The following is a 21,803-nucleotide window of genomic DNA, read 5'->3' on the forward strand; positions in this document are numbered from 1 at the left end:
CGTTCCCCTCCTTGCTGGATGCTGCTCATGGGATGCACATGACCAAAAGGTCTCTGTTCTTCCATGCCTGTGTCCTGGAGCCAAGGACTGGCAGGACTGGGGCGAAGGGTGAGGGATACCTGCCCATGGGGACATGAGCTGGCATCAGCAGCGGTGGGAGGCCAAGGGAGATTCTGGTCATTCCCACCTCTGCAGCTCCATAAGAGGGTGGCAATTAGCTATTGCATGCGTTGTGAGCAAGGCCTGCCAAGGCTGCACCTGGACAACGCTCTGAGGCTCATGTGTTGTTCTTGGGGTGTCCTAGGCAGGGCCAGGAGTTGGACTCGATGGTCCTGATGGGGCCTTCCCAATTCAGGATAGTCTGTTATCCCGCGAAGCCCACGGGGGCAAGCTTGGACGACAAGGTGTGAGTCATCACCCCCCTGACCACGATTCCCTCCTGGGTCCTCACGGCCAGGCTCCTCCCGCCGGCCTTACGGGAAACGCGGCCCCGCCCGCGGGGGGCGGACCCGGTATAAGCGCGGCCGCGGCCCCGCGCCCCCAGAGCCGCTGCGCCGCCCGCCCAGCCCTGGCTGTGCCCGCGTCCGCTCCGCCGCCCACCGCCCCGCGCCGCCGCCCGCCGCGCCGCACCGCCATGATCGTGGAGAGCAGCCGGGACGCGGCGCCCGATGGCGGCGACGGCGGCGCCCTCAGCAGCCCCATCAACCTCGCCTACTTCTACGGGGCCTCGCCCCACTCCAGCGAGGGGAGCTGCTCGCCGGCGCACTCCTCCGCCCCGGGCTCGCCGGGATCCGACTCGGACCTCTCGGTGAGCAGCCGCGGCGGCGGCCGGAGGGACCCCCGGGGCGGCCCCCGCCCCGCGCTGCAAGGTACGGCGGGTCCCCGCGGCGGCCCCGGCGGGTGGCGGAGAGAGCGCGGAGCCGCGGGTCCCGCTCCGTCCCCTCGGGGGCGAAGCCGGCCGATCCTCCTGCGTGTGAAAGCGGCCGAAGCGGTGAAAAGCGGACGCGTTTGGCCGGCGCTTCGTGCCCGGTGCCAGGCTGTTCCCATCCGTGGAAAGGGAGCGGCAGGGCGGTCCCCGGGGCAGCGGAGGAGCCGCACGCCCGTGGGATAGCGAAGGGGTACGCGGGGCAGCTGCCTGGCTCCTCTTTGCTAAACCAGTGTTTAGGTGGCTTTCCACGAGAGTTTCTAGTTTGGGTTTTTTTTCTTTATTTGTTAAACGTAAACAAAATGGGTGGCTTAAGTTCGGATTTTATTTTCATATCTCAACAGTTGAACAACACATGGGTGGGGGGAAGCAGCACAGAGGACCTTTCCAAGGGGTCCGTGTGAAGAACTCCGTGAAGGAGCTCCTGCTGCACTTCAGGAGCAGCAAGCAGATGTCCTCGGTTCCTGCCACTGAGGAAAGCAAGGTAATCGGCAGCTTTCTGCACTGACAGGTTTCATTTTAATGGTTACTGAAGCTGGCAAGAAAGCTCTTTGCGGTAATGCTAGAAATGAGCTTCTGCTTTATCTGCTGTGGATGGAATCAGTGTTTTTCCTTTTCAATGGAAAAATACAGTTGGGAAGAAATCAGAAAGAAGGTTTGCCATGAGAGAAGGAGGCACTTTAAAATGTTCTTACATTTTACATAAGCTTTCTTACATATCTTACATCTTACATAAGCTTTATTTTCTAGAGGGAGTCTGGATAAAGATATATTGGTGTTACGAAACCACAGAAATTCTGTGTTGGCTGGAATGAGATCATTCATTGGAAGGGTTAGGGATTTTTCTCAGATTTGTTTGTCATGCTATTGCACCTCTCTGTGCAAAGCACACAGTGTAAAGGTAGGCCCTTTCAATCTGAAAGGACAAAAATTACAGGAAATTCTGAGAAGATTAAAGGGTGTTTTTGATTTGATTAGATTATTTTTCTGAGTGTGTGTTTGAAAGCTTCCTCGATAAGTGTTTTCAGAGGGAGATTTTTGCATGGGAAAGTTCACAGCACTAAGGAAGTGTAAAATTGGCCGGGTTATTTATGTTTCAAAAAAATCCTCTGGTCTCTGGAAGGAATAATGTCTTTCTCTAGATTTTCTGGAGTTTTGTGGTTTTATAACAAATGGCTTGAAAAGCCTAAAGAAAAACAGTGGGTTTTATTTAAGTTTCATTAAAGTATTTCCATTTTCTAACCTTAATTAAAAGTAATTAAGTTAGGGTTAGACAACCATGTACTAGAATTATTCTAAGGTATATTCTGTGTTTATAGAAGGAAGTAATGGCTGCTTTCTTGTTGTTACTGGGTTTTTTGGGGGGGTAGATTGGTTATTTGTGGTTATTTGTTTTCCCCCAGAAATAACATTATGATAACAGAAAAATTTGGATTTTTCTTAACAGGCACAAGGAGGATTGGTGAACTACGAACCATACACAGGTAGACCATTTTTTAATACATACCCTGCAGTAACATTTTAAATCAATTGTAAGAGTAACCTCCAAATGTATTCTAAATTTATTTTCTTTTCATCAGAACTGAAAAGCATACTGGGCCACAGTGGCAAAAGAAAGGCTCCTGAACTCCTTTCTGATGGACCTTCTTTCAAACGCCAAGCGAATGTTCACCCACATCTCCTGGTAAGTCTGTAGTAATTTTTTATGTGTCTTTATTTTTCAGTTTGCTTTGTATGATCAGAAACTACCAGATACAACTATACCTCTAATTTTCTTAGGCTTATTTTGATTTGCCTTTGTTTTTTTTTTCCCCCTGTCAGACCCCACCACAGACACCAACTTCTATGGATAGTATGGAGGAGACACATAAAACTGACCGAAAGCATGACAGCAGTTCTGATCTGCTTCAGAACATTATAAACATCAAGAACGAGTCGAGCCCCGTTTCCCTGAACACGGTGCAGGTGAGCTGGTTGCACTCAGTCTCCAGCCATGGCTCTCCTGCTGAGCAGTACCAGGACAGCCTGGGAACACAGGCTTTCTCCCCGTCCCAGAAGTACCAAGCATTCCAAGACCACACCAGCCAGCATATGCTTGATCCGCCACAGGATTACCAGTTCCCTGCATCCCAGAACCAAGATTTGTCACAGAGTTATCTTTCAGATGCCTCCCTGGACTACAGGTCGTTTGTTGCCAGTGACCAGTCTCCTGCCTACCAGCAGAACCCCTTTGAGAGCCATGAACTGCCCTACTGCCCATCACAGAGCTTCTCTTCCCTCTTGAACGACTCAGAAGGCTCAGACAGCATCTCCGGTCCCCTCCAGCCACTGAGCAGTGCCCACCCGCAGGCTGAGGTTGCCCCTCATGCCCCAAACTTCAGCTTTCTCTCCAGCAACCTCTGTGGTAGTCTGGAGCACAGCATCTCTTTGGCTACTCTGAATGTCTCACTGCCTGACCAAAACAGTGCCAGAAGCATGACGCAGCTGGGCAAGTCATTTTTTCAATGGCAAGTGGAACAGGAGGAGAACAAACTGGCTAACATCTCTCAAGACCAGTTCCTTGCAAAAGACGCCGATGGAGACACGTGAGAGCCGTTTATCTTAGTGTTTCTTCTGTGGGAGGTTGGGGAATGTTTCTGTTTGGGTTTTGGCAGACTGTGGGTTATAGTGAAGCAGTTCAATAGCAGTGTTTGTGTCACAAGTGCAGTGGTTTGGCTGATCAAGGGAAAGCTGTGGTGTTGCTGATGGCTGCCATGCAGAGCTCCAGCACACTTGAGTAGATGTATTTTCTAATTTCAGGTGCTTATTGTTAGACTTGGATAAATGGGGAAAAAATGTTTAATTTAGAGGCTTTAGATTGCGCTGGTAAGAAATACCCATGTTCCCATCTTAGTTACAAAGAGGAGGTCTGATGCTGGCGGCATAAAACCCCTTCTAGACATTTGGTTCCCTGCTGTCTTGAGCCCTGGTTTGTGTCTGGTGGTGTAACTCTGTTGCCCCTCTTTCCTGCAGCTTCCTCCACATTGCTGTGGCCCAGGGCCGTCGAGCACTCTCCTATGTTCTTGCAAGGAAGATGGCTGCCCTGCACATGCTGGATATTAAAGAGCACAACGGCCAGGTGAGGTTCTGAAAAAAATCTTTGCACCTGCTGTCTGCACCTGAGTGCTTCTGCATGTCTGAACCCTGGGAAAGATGTGGTGAAATGCTTATTTAATATTAACCCCAAGATTTAGCCTGCATACTAATATTAACCTTGAGCTATTAATACTTCTTGGGATCACCTTGAGCTGGTAAAAGTATGTGCTCTGCTTCATTTGTCCTGGCTTCCTAGTATTCATAATCACTGCTTAAATAATACCAGGTAGCTAGGGTTTTTATTTGCTTTAGTTGCTCTTTCCTGTTAGAGATCAGATGACTAATAGCTTAAATTTTCTTCTTGATGTTTGCAGAGTGCTTTCCAGGTTGCTGTGGCTGCCAATCAGCATCTCATTGTGCAGGACCTGGTTAGCTTGGGGGCTCAAGTGAACACCACAGACTGCTGGGGTAGGACGCCGCTGCATGTCTGCGCTGAGAAGGGGCATGCCCAGGTCCTCCAGGTAAGAGCCAGGCAGGCACAGCTCTGCCCTGGCCATTGACTCTTACCCTTGGTGTTAGCTGTGTTGGGAAACTCTGGGAGCGCCACTCCTTCCTTTATCTTTCTCACTGGGTAGCCTTGTGAGTCTGTGTACCCATGGAGTTTAAAATGGGACTGATTTTCTCATTAAGGTTCTCATCAATATTTTTGAGCAATTCTAGGGGAAATCCTTTGGTTTACCAAACCAAAACAGTAAGTCTTCTCTTAATCACAGGATCATTGAATGGTTTGGATTGGAAAGGACTTCAGGGACTTTCTAGTTTCAACGCCCCTGCTGTGCTCAGTGACACCTTTCACTGGACCAGATTGCTCAGAGGCCCATTCAGCCTGGCCTTGAACACTTCCAGGGATGCTGTTATTTATTTCAACTTAATTACAGCTATTGGATTAAGACAATAAACAAATTTGAAGCAGTATGTGGTTTGGATAAGACGTAAATGTGTACTTGTTTCCACTTTTGTAGGCAATCCAAAAGGGAGCTATGGGAAGCAATCAGTATGTGGACCTTGAGGCAACAAACTATGATGGTGAGTAGTTAAGAGTTTATAATTTACAGAGTTACTGGATAGTGCTTTATAGCTACTGATGGGAATGCAGTAAAATGCAATGTTTCCTTTTCAGATGGAAATTTACAGGTGCAGTTGACATCTGTCAGATGAAAACATGGTTGGTCTGTGTCTGTCAGGAGCTCTTTCCTCTTACATGTGATTGATTGCTGTGTTTGGCATGGAGAGCGTAGGTTGTAACTGGCCATTGTTTAAAACATTGGAGTGCCAGCCTTGTGTCAAGTGGATACAGCAGCCAGAATCTGGCAGTAGAAAGCTGTTCTGTTTGGATCCCTTTTCCATAAAACCACTCTTTCTAATGCATAGTTTGTACAAAAATAATTAGAAATTGATTCTTTCACCATCCACTGGCTGAGAGCTCACAGTAGGTTGCTACTTCACTGTTCACTGATCCCAGACTGCTTGGGACCAGTCACTGTCACCTACAAATATGGAACCATCTCTGGGCTTAATGGGGTTAGAGGCTCCTTTATCTAACCTCTGAAACAAGCAGCCAGTCAATACTTCTGTATTGCATTTGTTCATTCATGATGATTTTTATGTTTTTCTTTTGATGTTCAGGTTTGACAGCATTGCACTGTGCGGTTCTGGCCCATAATGCTGTGCTGCATGAACTGCAGAACTGTCAGCCACCTCACTCCCCTGAGGTCCAGGAGCTTTTGCTGAGAAACAAGAGCCTGGTAGAAACCATCAAGATTCTGATACAAATGGGAGCCTCTGTTGAAGCAAAAGTAAGTAAAATGCCTTAGTCTGAAGTGCCACATCCAGAGAGAGTGTGGAAGCAGACTATGTCCTTTTCTCCCACGCTGCATTTATTACAAGGGAAGTAGACTAATTTGAAAGTTTCCCTACAGCTTAATTTACCCAGATGGGATGAGAATGCTGCATTTCTTCAGAGCAAGGTATTATCAATGCAAACGAAGCCTGGGGAAAGAGGGAGGTGGCAATTTAATCTCTAGACTAAGAATGATGCTATCCTGGCTGCAGTGAGTAGTGTTGTAAAAGTAAGAATGTTTGGTGCACTCTGAGGTCTGCATAGTAGTAGGGTGCTGCTGATGACACCTTGTTCTTGAACTGCAAATTTTAATTAAAAACTGCTTACCTGTGCAGTTCAGGTCGGTGCCGTGCCAGACCATTACTTAGCCAAAATATCAAATATTACATTACGTAAGCTTACCTGCAGATGAGATCAGGTTTCATTGTTCATTAGATGTTGATATTAAAGTATATGTATTCAGATTCACTTTTGATGAATTGTAGTGCAAGTATGTTTCCTCAACACACTGCATTTACTTTGCTTTTTATTTTTATTTGTCTACATGTTCCCCCTGGATAGGTGAAGCACCTGCAGGGAAGACTAAACAGTTTCTTTTTCTGATAGGATCGCAAAAGTGGTCGCTCCGCTTTACATTTGGCAGCAGAAGAAGCAAACTTGGAGCTCATTCGTCTCTTTTTGGAGCTGCCCAGCTATCTTTCTTTTGTGAATGCAAAGGTATGGTGATTTTTTCATTAATACAGATAGAGAGGCTTATGCTGCCACTGTTCCTTCATGGAGTTGCTTTGTGATCCCCAGGCTTACAATGGCAACACAGCCCTGCATGTGGCTGCCAGCCTGCAGTACCGCGTGAGCCAGCTGGATGCTGTGCGCCTGCTCATGCGCAAGGGAGCTGATCCCAGTGCCAGGAACTTGGAGAATGAGCAGCCAGTTCATCTGGTTCCTGACGGCCTTGTAGGGGAACAGGTAAAAAATTCATAACAGCCCTCTCTTTCTATCGGTCCCTGTCCACACAAAAGCTGCATTCCACTCCACAAGTTTCTTTGGGGTTTTGAGTTGTAGCTTTCAAGGAAAAGATCTAGCAAATACCATTTTATTCTTTAGAGCTTTAGCTTCAACATCAAGATCAGGCAGAATATACAGACGTGAAATTTTAGGTTTCACGTTATTTTTTCCATCTCGAAAGCATTTACCTGTCAAGACAGGCTTTGTTTCTGTAACCCTGCAATGTACTGGAGGCAATACTTCTTCTCTTGATCATCTCATTATGGCCTGAGTTCATGCTTTTGTTGCTCTTGTCAGAATTAGTAATAATAGTTTTTAGGCCTGAGTAACAAATGAAGAAAATCCCTTTTTCCTGCTTGGTGAAAAAAATTACTCTTGACCTAAGACTAGTAACTTAAGCACAGCTGAGTTACTGACTGTTGCCTTTCATTGGTTCAAATGCTGTAAAGTGGGATCACTTCTAGTGTAACTGAGGTAAGGCTTGGATATATGAATGCAAAATGGGGTCTAGGGTGGAGTTTTTTCAAATTGTGGCTCACTTCAAGACAATGAATACTAATGTTTTTGTCTTTTTCTCTTCTCCAGATAAGACGTATCCTCAAAGGGAAGGCGATTCAGCAGAGAGTGTCGCCGTTTTAGGCTCCATGTTTCTTGGAGTTCCGCAACTTACACTCACTGTCAGTCAGGCAGTCCTAATCTATCTGTAAATAGAGCATTTGCCTGGTGTGGGCAAATGTTAGTTGTTTCCATGAAACAAAAGTATTTTGTTCACTATTATATAGTGGGTTACGTAAGAATAAAAAAGCCCCAAATCCAGCATCAAATTCCTCCAACCAAAAGGGAATGCTTCATTCCCAAGTATGTGGAACATTTTCCTGGTTACCTGTATTTTCTATATTTCATAGCTATGGTGAGACTGATTTTATTTAAATAGCTATACAGGTAATTTCTAGACAAGAGCAGTTCTATGGGAATTTTTTTTTTTTTTAATTTTAGAGAGGGCTGATACAGGTCAAAATTGCAGAGATTGTTGTGGTTTTAGTAACACTTAAATGCAAGAGAAATTAAATATTTTTGAAGTTGAGCATTTATTTATGTTACTTTGTGGCTTTGTTCCAGTATCTTGTGCAGGATTGTATATAGTCACTGACATTATTGTACAGCTGTATAGTTCTAAGAATCTATTGATCACTTGGGGAATGATCTGAAGAAACAAGTTTCTTGATCTTGAACTTGCAAATTGCATACAGATTTATAATACTATACTGGTGCAAATCAGATAAATTCTGTTCTTCTGAAAGACTGAGGTTGGAAAGTAGAGTTAAGATAGATTGTCCCTGGCACTGATTATTGCATACTTTTGGAGTTGTGTAATAAAACATGAAAAGCTGTGCTTCTTCAGGGGACTGTGTCAGTTTTTCTCATACCCAGTAGGGGTTTTTTCTTGTGATAGAACAATAGATTGAGAGAGGAGGATCATGATTTTTATAGTATGTATGTGACTTGTACTTTAAAGGGTATGATCCTGATTCAGTGCAAGTGTCTGGCCTGCACTTCGCTGTTGATGCATGCTGAAATCTCTCAATGTTAATTATAATACTTAAACATGTGTAAGCCTTACTAGTGTTGGTGAGGCTTAAGCACATGCATAAATTGCTTGCTGAATTGGGCTCTAGTTAATTCTAGAGACTTAATGTTTTCCACCTCCTAAGCAGAGTTAGTCCATTTATGGTTTTACCTTATAGGTATAGTGGCTAGCAAAGTAATATTTGAAGTTAAGTTTTTCTATTTTTTAATAATTATTAAAGGAAATTGTATGCTAATGATGCTGTCTACTTGTGTTCTGTTGGATAAAACTTCCTCCTGCCATTTTCTGAATGATCCATGCTGGGCTGTAATCCAGTAATATGTTCTCTGTATGGTCTTTGTTCTCAAACTGTTTTTTTCATCACATGCAGTTCTCTGTTGTTACCGTTTAATTAGTCTGATTATGCTGTTTTTGCAAAGTATGTCTTGTAGACAAGCTAAATGAAAAAATCTGATATGCAAAGGCTTAGTTGCAATGTATTTCTTGAAGGGTTATGTGTAACTTGTGCTTGAATAAACATGCTCATTCAGTTCTGGTGGCTACTGTGTGTGATACCTCAAGCTTGACTTCATCATTATTTGTAAAACTGATTTAGCATGGTAAGTGTGAGGCTGAAAAGCCATTTGCTAAGATAAAATGAAGTCTTACCATCCTGCTGATTATTCTTTCTCTTGTTTGATGCTGGTGTTCTGGGTCATGCACTGTGCAGTTGTGTTGTCTGTGAACTTAGTAGGTGTGCCCCAAATTGAGTTAATAGTCACCAGGTTGGAACCTGAACCCTTGTCCCTGCATATTGGAAAGAATGATAGCAGTTCTGACAATGTTATACTCTCCCCATGACTTCCCTGCCTTGGTCCTCAGTTCTGGCAACTCAGGCACGAGTGTCACCCTAGCACAGGTGGCAGACTTTGTTAGGAAATAGGGCTGTACACCTGGGGATGGGCTGTCTGCCTCACAGGTGGTAATGAGATGGTTCTGAGCTGCCAGTGACCCTACAGGGGAAGAGCTGTTGTCACAGCCTGTCCCAGCTGAGCATAGAGCTGGAGAGATGGTAATAGTTGAGATAAAAGTGGATGTAGCGTTAGGATCTGTAGGAAAGGAAGAAAACCAAGAGAGCTTCTATGTAACTATGAACCTGCTGTCCAGCCTGCCTTACTGCTGCTTGTGGTGAGGGTGAAAGTGGGAATTGGAAGAGGCCCAGAGGCGTGGAGGAGCTTCCTTGCAAGGAGCAGCAGAGTAAACGAGGAGAGTCCTGCAGAGCCATAACAGGCCAGAGAACCTAAGTGGAGATGAACTCACTCTCCCTCCCAGCATGAGAACTGGAAGCTATTGATGAAGGTACCACACACACAACAGGCAGCAGGGAACAGAATTGAATTTCTTATTAGGATATGCAAAGATGAAATAGCACCTCTTTATGTGAACAGCTAATTGTTGAAGATGTCATCTGCACCTCTCACTGCAAGTGACCCTGCCTTGGGTATACATTTTTTTTATTTGTGCAAGGAACCTGATAGTACTGTTTCCAGTTAATTTAAATTTTCTTTATAAGAGATGATTACACAGGAGAGAGTTGTTGATGAGATTCTGGCCCTTCAGATCAGCCTGATCTGATCTGACTGCCTGGCACTCCTTTCTGAGTGGTATTGACTGAGTCCTCTAACATAGGGATTAAATACCTTGGGCTTGTAAGGTTGGCACGTGTTCAGCCAGTGCTTGAGCATGAACGTGTGAGAGGCATTTAGCAAGCAGTGTGGTGCTTTCTGTGGCACTTGTGCTCTTCTGGAAGGGGCACTCCAAGTTAGAAAATTCCTAGGGGGAGGCTCTAGTGTTTGAAACTTACTTCATCTGCTTGGAGCATAATTTCATTGTCTGGAGAGTTCAGTAGGTAATTTCACAAGAAAGCATCCCTGCTCTGACTCATTTTTCTCTCCTACAATCTTGGGAAGGTCTGGCATATCTGACCCAATTTAACTAGCTATTAGAAGCAATTCCTTTTTACTAAAGGCCAAGTGACACTAAATATTTAGCAGGCTAATAGTATTTCCCTGATAACTTATGATTCTTGGAACAGTTGAGTAGCTTTTATTGATGTGGATGTAGGTCACCATTTATTTCGCTGGTTGCAGTAGAGACACAAGAGACTCTGGCTTGGTTCCGAGTAGGAATATTAAGACACATGGTGCTTTGTTCCCAGGATGTTTCTGATTTGTTTGTCTAAGTAAGCCAAACCTCAGTAAAGGACTGCTTTTTTGATTTTTGTGGGCTACTCATCTGGCTGGAGTTGTGGAAGGTGGCAATCCATGATTTACAAGAAATGTGTTCTGCTTCTGGAGATGGAAAATGTACATTTCCCACATTTATTGCTCATTTTATATTTTTATCAGAAAACAAAAACACAGCCAGGAAGTACGTTCTTAGAGAGGTTGGGTGTGGTAGAACTGGCTGTGAGGATGCGACATGAACTGCTTGTTCTTCTTACCTGACAGTTTGCTTGTCTGGTTGCCTTTCTTTTAAAAATATATATGCTCTCCTGTGTGAGGGAAGAGCTGAGGCTCATTAAAGTGCAGTGAATATGTAAAGATAAAAACAGGTTCCAGTAATTAAGTATCTGCCAAAAATTGACCTGGTATTTCAATGCATTCAAATCTTTCTATTGTTATCTATTAGTTTTCCTGAGTATTTGGTGATATTCTTGGCCTGAGATACTGATGGCTTGGGAGGAAATGCTCATCTGTACACAGAGCCTATAAGGTCAGCTCTTTTCCTGGCAAAATTTCCTGACTGTTCTTGGCAGCATTTCTTTAGATCTGCTTCCTGATAGCAAAAAAGGCAGCCCTGATGAAACTGGGAACCACATTAGTGCAGAAGTCCTACACCTGAGGTTGTCTCTCTTATAATAGTGGAATTTAGATGTTGGTTTCTTCTCCAGGTACCTATCTCAGTCTTGCTGGAGAAGAGTAAAATATCTTGGGCTGTGTTTTCCTAGTGCCTGTTTTCATTTTTTGTGATTGAGACTGTCTTAATAAATCTTTGTTTTACCTGATAATCCTTACTCTTAGCTCTGAAAATTTGATCTAGGCTGTTTTGAGAAAGTTATTGCTGTACTAACCAAACTATACTTCACATATGTTTTTCCCCTTAGTTTTTGGTGAAATTTTCCCCTTCCCCTTTGCTAGTCAGAAGGCCTGAGGGAAAAATGACTAAGGTGGTGCTTTAGATTTAGAAGGAGGAGCAGGAAATTGAAAGAAGTTGCACATTGCTTCTGTGGATGTGTCTGGGCTGCAAGGCAGACTGAAGAGTGTGAGTGAACTGTCTTGTGGATGCAGTGCAGAGATGCTTTTGTATGTGCTTAATTAAGGCGTGTAGTTCTGTTCAGATGATCTGGGCCATACAGGTGATGTGTTGGTAGCACAGTGGGTACCATCTTTTTCTAAGGTAGGTCATGGTATCAAATGCTATGCGTTGGCCCCAAATAACAGATTTCTTCAGCAGTGCTGAGTACTCTTCATTGACTCAACCTGGGAGAGAGATAGAACTTGGGTCATTTCAGTCCATAGCTCCTTAGGACAGCCTTCAGTCTATCTTGAGGCTTTTGTGGGAAGGCCCAGGGATGCCCCATAATCTTCAGAGCCAGGCTTGCCATAAAAAAAGGACAAGGACTCCGTAAATGCTGCTATTCATGGCTAGCCAATAAACCCTAAAGAGCTGAGCATGTACATTTTGTTGTTTATCCACGGGCAGAACACAGGTCCTTGCCCAAGGACTTTCACTCCATTAAAAACATCCCAGAAGGTGATGCCAATAAATTTGGCATTTTTATAAGAAGAATTGGAAGTTTGAAGTCACAGTGATGAAAAATCCCAAGAGATGCTGACGGTGTCCTTTGCAAAGTACTGCAGTTGGATGTACGGTGTAGGAGTAAGAACTGGGTCACCAGTTCAGCCCATGTTCATTTTGAGGGGAAAAAACATCAAGATAGTAGCACGCTATTATCATTATTATCAGTAGATTTCCAGGTGCCTTCAAAAGCCAGTAGTAATCACTAGTCCCATCAGCTAGATAAGAAACCTGAAGCAGGGAGAAGGAAAGTGTGTCTGAAGAGATTCAAAGAACCACAGGAGTTACATCCAAAGGCTGTGCAGTCTTGCAATTATCCTTTTAGATGCCTGCTCTTTCTAAATTGCCAAAAAACACAATGAGTAATGACTGACCTATTGGTCATTCATGAGCCTTCTGTAGGCCATTCATATTGAGTTCATGTGTTTTGCGTGCTCAGTTTGGAGACCCTGCCAGTGATACTGCTTTTGCTTACTGCTAGGATTACCAGGCGGTTTGGAGGAGCCATTGGACAATGCCTTAAAAATGAGCTTTTTCACCTGAAAAATTTAACATTTCTAAGCCCTGATTGCTGGAACAGGAAGAGAAAAAGGAGACCCAGACTAGGAAAAAATGCACCAGAGCAAATTGAGTATGCTACCATGGTAGGGAGCTCTGAGTTAGACCCATGACTCCAGACTCACTGTGTTTTGTGAACACTTGAAGCAAAACTAGGGAAACCTTTTTAAAGTGAGGCAAAATCACATAAAGACATTTTGAAAAACTGGTCATGAAACATGGTTGGTCTTTAATGGATTTCTTAAAAAATTAAAGGGGAGATGTGTCAAACTGAGGAATAAGCATTTGTCTTAGCGGTTTGAGGTTTTAATGGCACTTAAGACATCACTATGAATGCTCTGATGGAGCTATATGAAACAAGTCTTCACATTGGGATAGAGGAGTGGAGAGAATGGAGATTGAGCTCAGGACGTGGATGGCTCATCAGGAAGTAACTATGCCACTGAGTCAGCTGCTCTGGTGCTTAGGATAGATGGACCTCTCTTAACAAAAATAAACATGGGAGGGGAAAAGAAAGTATTTAAAAATTAGTAGATAGGACAGTATGCTTTACAGCTTATTTTTTATTAGTATTTTTTACACAGTTTTTATCCACTTCTGTTCTAGCCCCTGGCTCTAGTCTCAGGCTGGTATGATTATTCATTCTCTCAAACTTTCTCACACATGTCTGTGAATAAAATACATGCATATGTAGAGTAAGTTTATAATATGGATCAATTTATTTTTGTATTCTGTAGGAGAATTGTATGTATATATATGCATGCAAAATGTAAGTATGTAAAATGTATTGTGTGGGAGTACATAAGGCAGCAAAACTCTTTCAAGAAGATGAATCTTTTTATCCAGGAGTAATTCATTACTTTAGAAGTTTTTACCTTCTTTTGTTAAAAATAGAAACTTTTCCCATGCTATTCTCCCGAATTTGCAAATTGAATACACTAGTGAAAACTAAAGCACTATAAAGAAAAAAAATTTGGTTTCTAATGGTTTTCTGTCCTGAGAATTACTGCCAATGTTGACTCTCCCATGCCTAATGAGGATGAAGCACATTCCTTGGCTCTTGGTGAGGTCCCTAATATTCTCCCTCTTTCTTGACAAATCTATAAATCTTGACATCTGTGTGAAATAGTCAGTCTTGCCATCTCTGCTCTCTTTTATCATAAGGAGAAGGACCCCAGGAAAGGTGTTTTGCCTGTACCTTGTGTCACAGAGTGTTGAGTTAACACTGCAAAGGCTTGATCTGCCACCTGGAAACCAACATACGATGCATCAGCAAGTTCTAGTGCTCACCCAGGGCTGAAACTTGTCTGTGCAACCAGTAGTGCAAAGGCAGGTACCTTTGTACTTTATTATAGACACAGTAAACAAAGAATTTTTGTTTCTTCTTCCTTAGCTGTCATAATGAAATTTTATTATTGCAGTGGTTTTATCTGCCTTCTGATGAGCAGGAATGTCGTTAGCCTCTTTCCCACGCTGTCTGCATCCATGTCTCAAGGTGCGTTTCTGGATTTCACGGCAGCCCTTCCTTTCCATGCCTCGCGTCCCCAGCTGGCAGAGCAGGCTGGGCTGTGGTGGCTGTGGCTGAGCCTGGGGACAGCCGATTGGAGGGAGCGCTAGAGCAAACCTGGCCGCCGGCATGCAGTCACTGGCCACTCACTCCCTGTGGGGCAGTCTGGGCTCAGGACTGGGATTTGCTTGGATGTGGAGAGCAGTGGGATGGGTGTGCACTTCTGTCTGGCTGGCTTTGGACACTGGGCATGAGTGAGTGAGGGGTATCCTTGCTGCAGGGATAGTAGCAGTCATCTCCTATTTGTCTGAGCGTGACAGAGCAGGAGCACCAGGAACATGGCTAATATGCTTCGTGTGCTTTCTAGGAAGGTGCTGTAAAGATGCAGCAAGAGCTGTAGGGAAGGTAGCCTGCTCCTCCTGCCTTCCCGCTCTCAGGCTGATGCCTGGACTCATGTTTCCCTGCTCCCATGGGAGGATGGTCCTTTGCTCCTCAGGCAGGAGCTCAGTTGTCACACCGTAGCTGGGGCTGCAGCTATGGAGACCTCTTGCCCCTCCCTCTGCAAGCCCAACAATGGCACTTTCCTTCAGGGATCTACTGGCGTCTGCCACCCTCCTCCAGCCTTGTGTCCATTCCCACCCTGCCTACTACATATGTGGTGTGGGTCTTGTGACAACCTCTGCCTCAAGAGCTCTTGTTTGAGATGCTGGGTGCAAGGACAAGTGCATCAGGGGCCCTACTTCAAAAAGATGCTTCTTCCCTGATCACTGGCTTGATATCTTCCCAAAGGTCTCCTGGTGCAGATGGATGTTCAGGGAAGATTTGAATAAGGAGAGGGAGGAGGCCTGACAGCTCCTTCTGGGACTCCATCAGCCGCTCACCATTTGTGTACAGGCTTTATGCTCTGCTGTGTCATTGTCCTTGTTATCATGCTGGTGGCTCTGGTTCTTGCTCTGCCTGTTTATTTTTACTCCATTGTTGAATTTACTGCTCCTGAACTCTTTATTCTTGTTGGCTCCTGATAAATTACTGTCTCTTATTAGCCTTAAATTACTTCCTCTTAACAACCTTTAATTATTTGCTGCCATCATATCTTGGTGCCCTATCCTCTTAATTAGGGTTACCATAATAGTAGAGAGTATTCTGTGCCTTTGTTAAATCCATTAGCTTTGCTTCTGGCTTGTCTTGGCCATTCTCTCATCTTTTCCTGCTCCTGCTTCCCCATCCACTTGTATCTTCCATTGATATTATGGACCATCCTTCCTGTCCTTTCATGTTAGCCTTTATGGTCCTGCTGCAGCCCTCTGGCCACCACATCCTTCTTTTCTTGTTCTTTCACAACCTATATTCTACCCGCCTTTTTTGGGCACTGGAGAGTGCTGGTCAATTTATTTTATTTTTTTTATTTCTCTTCTCTGTTTGCTTTTATGCATTCTTTGATCTGTCTGTCCAGCTTCCCCTATCCCTCTTATTTCTTGCTTTGAGAGAGGTTTTGGTTTCTTCTCTCTGCTGGTCCCTATTCCTTTGGTGGGATGCACTTTGCAACTTTCTCCTCCCATTTGCTGACAAACTTCATTTTGAGAACTGTTTTTTTTCTCAAGACTAGTTCCAATGACTCTTTGTGACCCTTTTCTTGAGCAGCTCCCAGAAGCCTCTATCTTATTGTATTCAGTCCACCACATCTAGCTCTGGTACTTGTTTACCATAGAATTATGGAATGCTTTGGGTTAGAAGGGACTTAAAAGATTATCTAGTTCCAGCCCCTGGGCCATAGGCAAGAACAACTTCCATTAGACCAAGTTGCTCAAAGCCCCATTCAACCTGGCCTTTCCACCATTTTCTGCTCAGGCTCCTACTTGGAGCACTGTTTCTGTGCTCGGGCTGTCAGATCCTGCCTCTCTTGGTGCCTTTGAGTGTTCCACCTCTATGGAGCTTAGGCTTACCAATTTGCTACAGCATTCAGTGTCCATCACCACTCTTCATTGTGCTCTGTGTTGCTGTTCCCAGAACTTAATCCATTTCCAGCGTCACCACTGTATCCATCTTCTCTCCTGACCGTTTGCTAACTTCTGCAAATCCTACCAGCTTTCCTTTGTAGCACCACCAGCACATTTCCTTTTTTGTTGGCTACTACTAAAGTGTTGGCTGTGGAAAAAGCAAATTGAAATTTAGGAGACTAGAAGAGGAAGGAAAAGTGGTCAAACCTAAAAACAGATAAACCTTGTTCCTGAGCCTAGAATTAATCTATTCTCCTACTTTAGTCTCTTTTTCAAATGCCTCTGGTCGTAACGCATTGCTCAAATGTTGAGTGCCTGCTTCTCTCCCTCATGTGCCATTCCCAGCAGTCCTGCAGCCCCTGTGACTCTCTCTTCATCCACACAGAAAGCTGGCACAGCCTGCAGCTCACCCTCCTGCCCACCCTGCACATGGGGCTTTGTCTAGAACAGCCATCCTGCCTTCAGCACAGGGGCCAGCAATTTCCATATTGCTGCCCTTTCTTTCCCAAAACTGGAGCATGAAGATTTCCAACTGCTGTCTCTGTTTAACCAGAAGTGTTTTCTTTGCTGTGCCACGTCTTCATGGCCTAGGCCATGTGCCTCGCCGATGCAGTTGGCAGAGGCTGGAGAGGCCAGGGTGTTTTGCTGGTACTGGGGAGCCATCTGGAAAGCAACCTTTGTTCAAGAGCCTCATTCCCACCCGCCAGCTCTGCCAGTTCTCAGGACCTATCTGCTTGCTACAAGCATTCGGCAAGATTATGGGAATGATTCTGTCTGTGAAAGTCATTAGTTTAACTAATATTGTATCTCTTTAGTGTAAAAACGTTCTTTGAGGTTAATTAATGAGGAGTGGGAGGAGATAAAATGAACTCTGGTTTTGCAGGTGAAACACCATTCCTTTAAAACAAAATTCTTGTAATGTTAAAAAAAGAAATATACCCACTTAAAAGAAACCTCTACTTCTTCCTGTGGGGAGACTGTTTCCCACAGAAAGTTGTACCTTATCCCCCACTTCCTTTTTTTTTAGCAAGATATTCCCTGCATGTCCATATCTGCCTATCTTCAGTCTTTCTCTTAACAAAGTGATAACATCTTGGATCACCAGGATGTACGCCAGTGGCTTGTCCCTTCAAAACACATCAGGTGCATAACATAAGGTATGGAAATGCTGTGATATCTCAGATGGGGGACACAGCTTTCTGACTTCCCTTCCATAGTGCCATGGCAGCTGCCAGCTCCTGCCACATCTCACAGGGCCTCTTGCACAATGTGTTGTGCCTCAACAATAAATCTCAGCAGACTCTCAAGATGTCCATGTGAAAATTACTCTCTCTGTGAAGAAACGTGCCTGAGGGCAACTGTGGTGCCCAGCTCTCCCTGTGGTACCCCAGCTGTACCCCAGGAGATAGGAGGTTGCTGTTGCCAGAGGCATCCCAGTGTGCTGCTGTGGAGGGGAATGGCACAGCCCCTCTCTGCCCAAAAACACTATCTTCTGCCAAGGCTGGCAGAGACCTTGCAGACTGCAACAAGCCCGGGAAGAGCTTCCGCAGGTGTGGCTCCTGACTGTCATGTCCTTATCAGAAAGCCGTGGGGAAGTTTGTGTTAGGCCTATTCTCTTGCTAAACAGAAGTTCAGCTTCCAAGTCGGTCAGCCCAGCTGGAAACTTCATGCCAAGTGGGGGTGCCTTAGGGAAAAAACAATGTAGAGAGACCCTGCAGCTCTTGTAGCCTTCCTTGTATCCCCTTTCCAATACCACCAACCTCTTTTGGTGCATGGCTCAATAGCACCTTGTAAGGACCTGTAGTGGTGGGGGAGGAATTCCTGCTTGGCTCTTACAGAGGTCACAACTGCACCACTCTCACAATACATTCAGTGTTCTCCAGCTGTATTAAAGACTGCTTTTTGCTTTTTCTCCACAAGACACATGCTAACCAGAAAATAAGGCCCTACTAAACATATTTGGAAATACCTGGTCATTTTGATAGTATGATACACAATGGCCTTGAAAGCAACTCTGCAGCATCACTGTAGGGTGCCCTTTTCCATAGGTGCCTTGTGCTGCTTGGGGTGAGGGTGGGCTGTGAGACTGATCATTTAACTGCAGAAGTGGAGACTGAGCTGCTGAGCAGAAGATGGATGAATTTACTCAAAAAAATGTGTGTTTGGCTACAGCCCAGTGCCTGTGTGCCTTGGCACGCTGTGCGCTGGGATGGGTGAGGAGCAGAAGGGGCAGGCATGGGGGGATAGGCCTTGGCACCACAGCGGAGCGAGGGGCACACCTGCTCCATCGGAAGCGGGTGGGAGGTGATGGGAACCTGGGAGTTCTTGGTAGCATGGCCCAGCTTGCTCTCTTCTGCCCTGCCAGGCCGGGGCCCTGGCACTCCCTGCTGCTATGCTCCTCTTCCACATTTTCCTTGTTGCTTTTCTTTGCTTTCTGGTGAGCCAAACTTTGTTTTGGGAGGGGGAGAGAGAGTGGTGCAAGTGAAAGAGGTCTTCATCAGTGAGGAAAGCAGAGACTCATTCTTAAAATCTTCTCTTGCCTAAAATCTTTGACTCCTTTAAAATCTTCTCTTGCCTTCCCCTTTCCTACTCTCAGAGGAGCAGCACAGTACTTCCTGTGTCCATGTAGGAGTTTGCCTGGGATGCTGGCTCCAGGAGGATGCTCTTAGACCCCAAGGTGCTCTCTTGCAAAGCTGTTCATGGAATTGTGTGTATGGGTGCATGGGGAGGGCCAAAACACAAAACCATCCTGTTAGTTCTGCAAGGTTTGAAAGCTCATCATCACACACAGCCCAGCCTGGAGCTGTGTGCGAATTCCTGAGGCAGGCACAAGGATACAGGTCTGCATGATGGGAATTGAGTTTGGTGTTAATCATCACAACATCACAGTAGACTCCCAGTGTCTCTAGTGCAGGGATTTTGGAAGAGTGACTCTCTGGGTGCTATCAGAAGGCATGTAAATGCATGTAGAACCAGCTCATGCACCCAGCAGGGAAAAAACCCTCCCTTCAGGAGGGAATGGGTGGGCCTGCTAGCTGTCTGGGCCTGAGAGGTAGGAAACACCCCAACATCAGTCCTGGCTCCAGAAGTAGGCAACAAAACTGTGTTGGTAATTGCAAGTCGTGTGGGGATTTTTGATGGCCCTACCCCACACTGCTTCATTCCTGTCTGGAAAGAAAGAGATGTTTTTCTGCAGTGGGCAAATGGGAGCTGTGATCTCCTCTCCATTTCAGTTACATCCATTTTACAGCATTAGGAGTGGCACTGGCACGGCCATCCTGGGAGGATAAGAGGCTTTAAATGCTTTCTTGACATTTCTTTATACATCAGCTGTCACCTTTGTGGCATGGATGTAGTAAGGGAGTCCTCTCCCAGGAGAAGTCACAGACAGCAGGGGTAGCTCAGTATTGGACAGAGTGGGGGGATGTAGAGACTCTGCCATGTCCTATCTCCCTCTCTGGGAAAGGCTGTGTGCCAGCAGCACCCTCTCTCTTGGGTGCTGGATGCTTGGGCTTGTCTGCTTCCTTTGGCAGCAGTCCAGGTGACTGCTCCAGTGCTGTCCCCGTGTCGGTCATACACAGCTTCCTGTGGGTGCTGGTGTTGGGGTGGTTCAATAATGTGTTGTTTTGGGGAGGGGCATGGTGGCAAGGTGCCAGCACATGGTTGGGGAAAAAAATCTTGTTTTCCTGAAGACTGTTTCTCTGAACAGAGTGCCCAGCCCCTAGTGTAAGACCTGTTCCACCAAGGAGGGCTTGACACTGATCCATCCAAGGATTCCAAGTACTGGTGCCAGCTTTTGCAGGACAGAGGACATCAGAAAGTGGTGGGAATGAACCCCAGCTCTGACTCCTCTAGGGATAAAGGTTTGCCCCATCCTTCCTCCTGTCCACTCCCACTGGTTGCCACCTCCTTGGCTTTGCCAGGTGTTGAATGGTCTCAGTGACTCTTCTCACACACTTTCTTTTTAAGGGGTTATTTTTAACCTGGACCCCTTCAATGTCTGCTCATAAATTTGATCCCGTGGACAACTTTGGGGTCCCATTAAGAGACACAAACCCTACAGCTTGGGGATGGAAGAACAGCAGCATAGGGAGGAAGGTGATGGGTAAAAGAAGCTGCAGTCACCTTCTCCAGATTGCATGGTGAGGGGGTTGTGCTAGAGATTGTTTGGCCCATCAAGGCAAAGTGATGCTGGCTCAAGGAGCACTGAAGCCTGCTGGATGTGGGTGGTGGTTTGAGATCTAATATGGTGAAATCATGAGAGCCTTGTGGGGATGTGAAGGGAAGTAAGGTTTTTTGACTGGCTGTAGAAGGGTGTGGAGGGCCTTCCTTGTGTTTCTGAGAGGTTATAGCAAGTGCAGAGGGTGAACAAAACTAGTCAGTTGGTAAGACAAGGATATAATTAAAGCCTTTCAACCTCCTTGCCTCACCTTATTTTTCTTAAATCAAATCTTACCTACTTTTAAACTTTGCCTTACCCAAGGATAAATGTAAAGTAATGCAATTAGGTTCAATGAAAAAACAAATGGTAGAAAACTGATCAGTGATAAAAATCTGATTTGATCTCCTATAAAGTGGTGGTCTTCCTGCTGCTTCCTTGCCCTACCAAAACCTAAGTTGCCAAGAGGACCTTTGCCTCATCTATCACTCAAAAATATAATTTCCCTTTACTTTTAACACCCAAAACCTCCAGCCAAGCAAATAATTAGTGTGCATAAAGCTTACACCAAACAAACCAGGACAATTTCCCCACCATTGCAATTAACTTCCAACACTGCTCCTCACTCTCAAATAGCTGGGATATTCTTGCAAGGTGACTGGCTCACCAGAGCCTTGAGGCTTCATCCAGGGCTGCTCTGGCCACTTTTCCTACAGCAGATGGTTTTTTTTCTTCCCCAGGAAGGTATTCCATTTTAGATGTGAGCACATCTCCCTGAGTAGCAAGGGTGCACCTCCGCCTGTGAGAATGGAGGTGGAACGTGCTCTCCTTGGTGCCCATGTGTTGGAGGCACAACAGCATAAGGTGTGGGATATCCCTTTGGTGAGTTGGAGTCAGATGTCCTAGCTGTGTCCCCTCCCAGCTTCTGATACTCACTGACTCACTCATGGGCAGGGCAGGCTGAGGAGCAGAAAAGCCCCTGCTGCTGTATAAACACTGCTCAGCTGTAACTAAAACATTAGTGTACTCTCAACCCTGTTTTGGTCACAAATCTGAAACACAGCCCTGTATGAGCTCCTATGAAGCAAATGTCCCAGTCAAAACCTGTGCACCTCTTATTTCCAGTGAGGAGGCTAAGTCAGAGCTTTTATCTTGGTATTTTGTCACAAAAGGACAAAAGATGGATGAGATTTGTAGGTAAAGCTGTAATATTTCATTAAACCAACTGTTATAATTGCAAAAAAAATAA

General features: G+C 45.2%; 1 protein-coding gene across 2 annotated transcripts; it reads left to right on the forward strand.

Annotated features, from left to right (window-relative positions):
* Positions 1 to 612: 612 nt before the first annotated feature.
* Positions 613 to 9,025, forward strand: NFKBIZ (NFKB inhibitor zeta). Of its 2 annotated transcripts, none has more exons than XM_053971384.1 (12): positions 613 to 869; positions 1,270 to 1,409; positions 2,373 to 2,409; positions 2,506 to 2,609; positions 2,747 to 3,510; positions 3,938 to 4,043; positions 4,375 to 4,521; positions 5,023 to 5,086; positions 5,687 to 5,856; positions 6,507 to 6,617; positions 6,699 to 6,866; positions 7,491 to 9,025. In XM_053971384.1, exons 1-12 carry the CDS (start codon positions 635 to 637, stop codon positions 7,542 to 7,544), a joined length of 2,100 nt encoding a protein of 699 aa, XP_053827359.1. In that variant the 5' UTR covers positions 613 to 634; the 3' UTR covers positions 7,545 to 9,025. The 2 variants fall into 2 exon arrangements, with proteins under 2 accessions (XP_053827359.1, XP_053827360.1); XM_053971385.1 differs by having other exon boundaries at positions 613 to 808.
* Positions 9,026 to 21,803: the final 12,778 nt, after the last annotated feature.

The sequence above is a fragment of the Vidua macroura genome, chromosome 2 (assembly GCF_024509145.1).
Source record: "Vidua macroura isolate BioBank_ID:100142 chromosome 2, ASM2450914v1, whole genome shotgun sequence".
NCBI classification, from domain to species: Eukaryota; Metazoa; Chordata; class Aves; order Passeriformes; family Viduidae; genus Vidua; species Vidua macroura.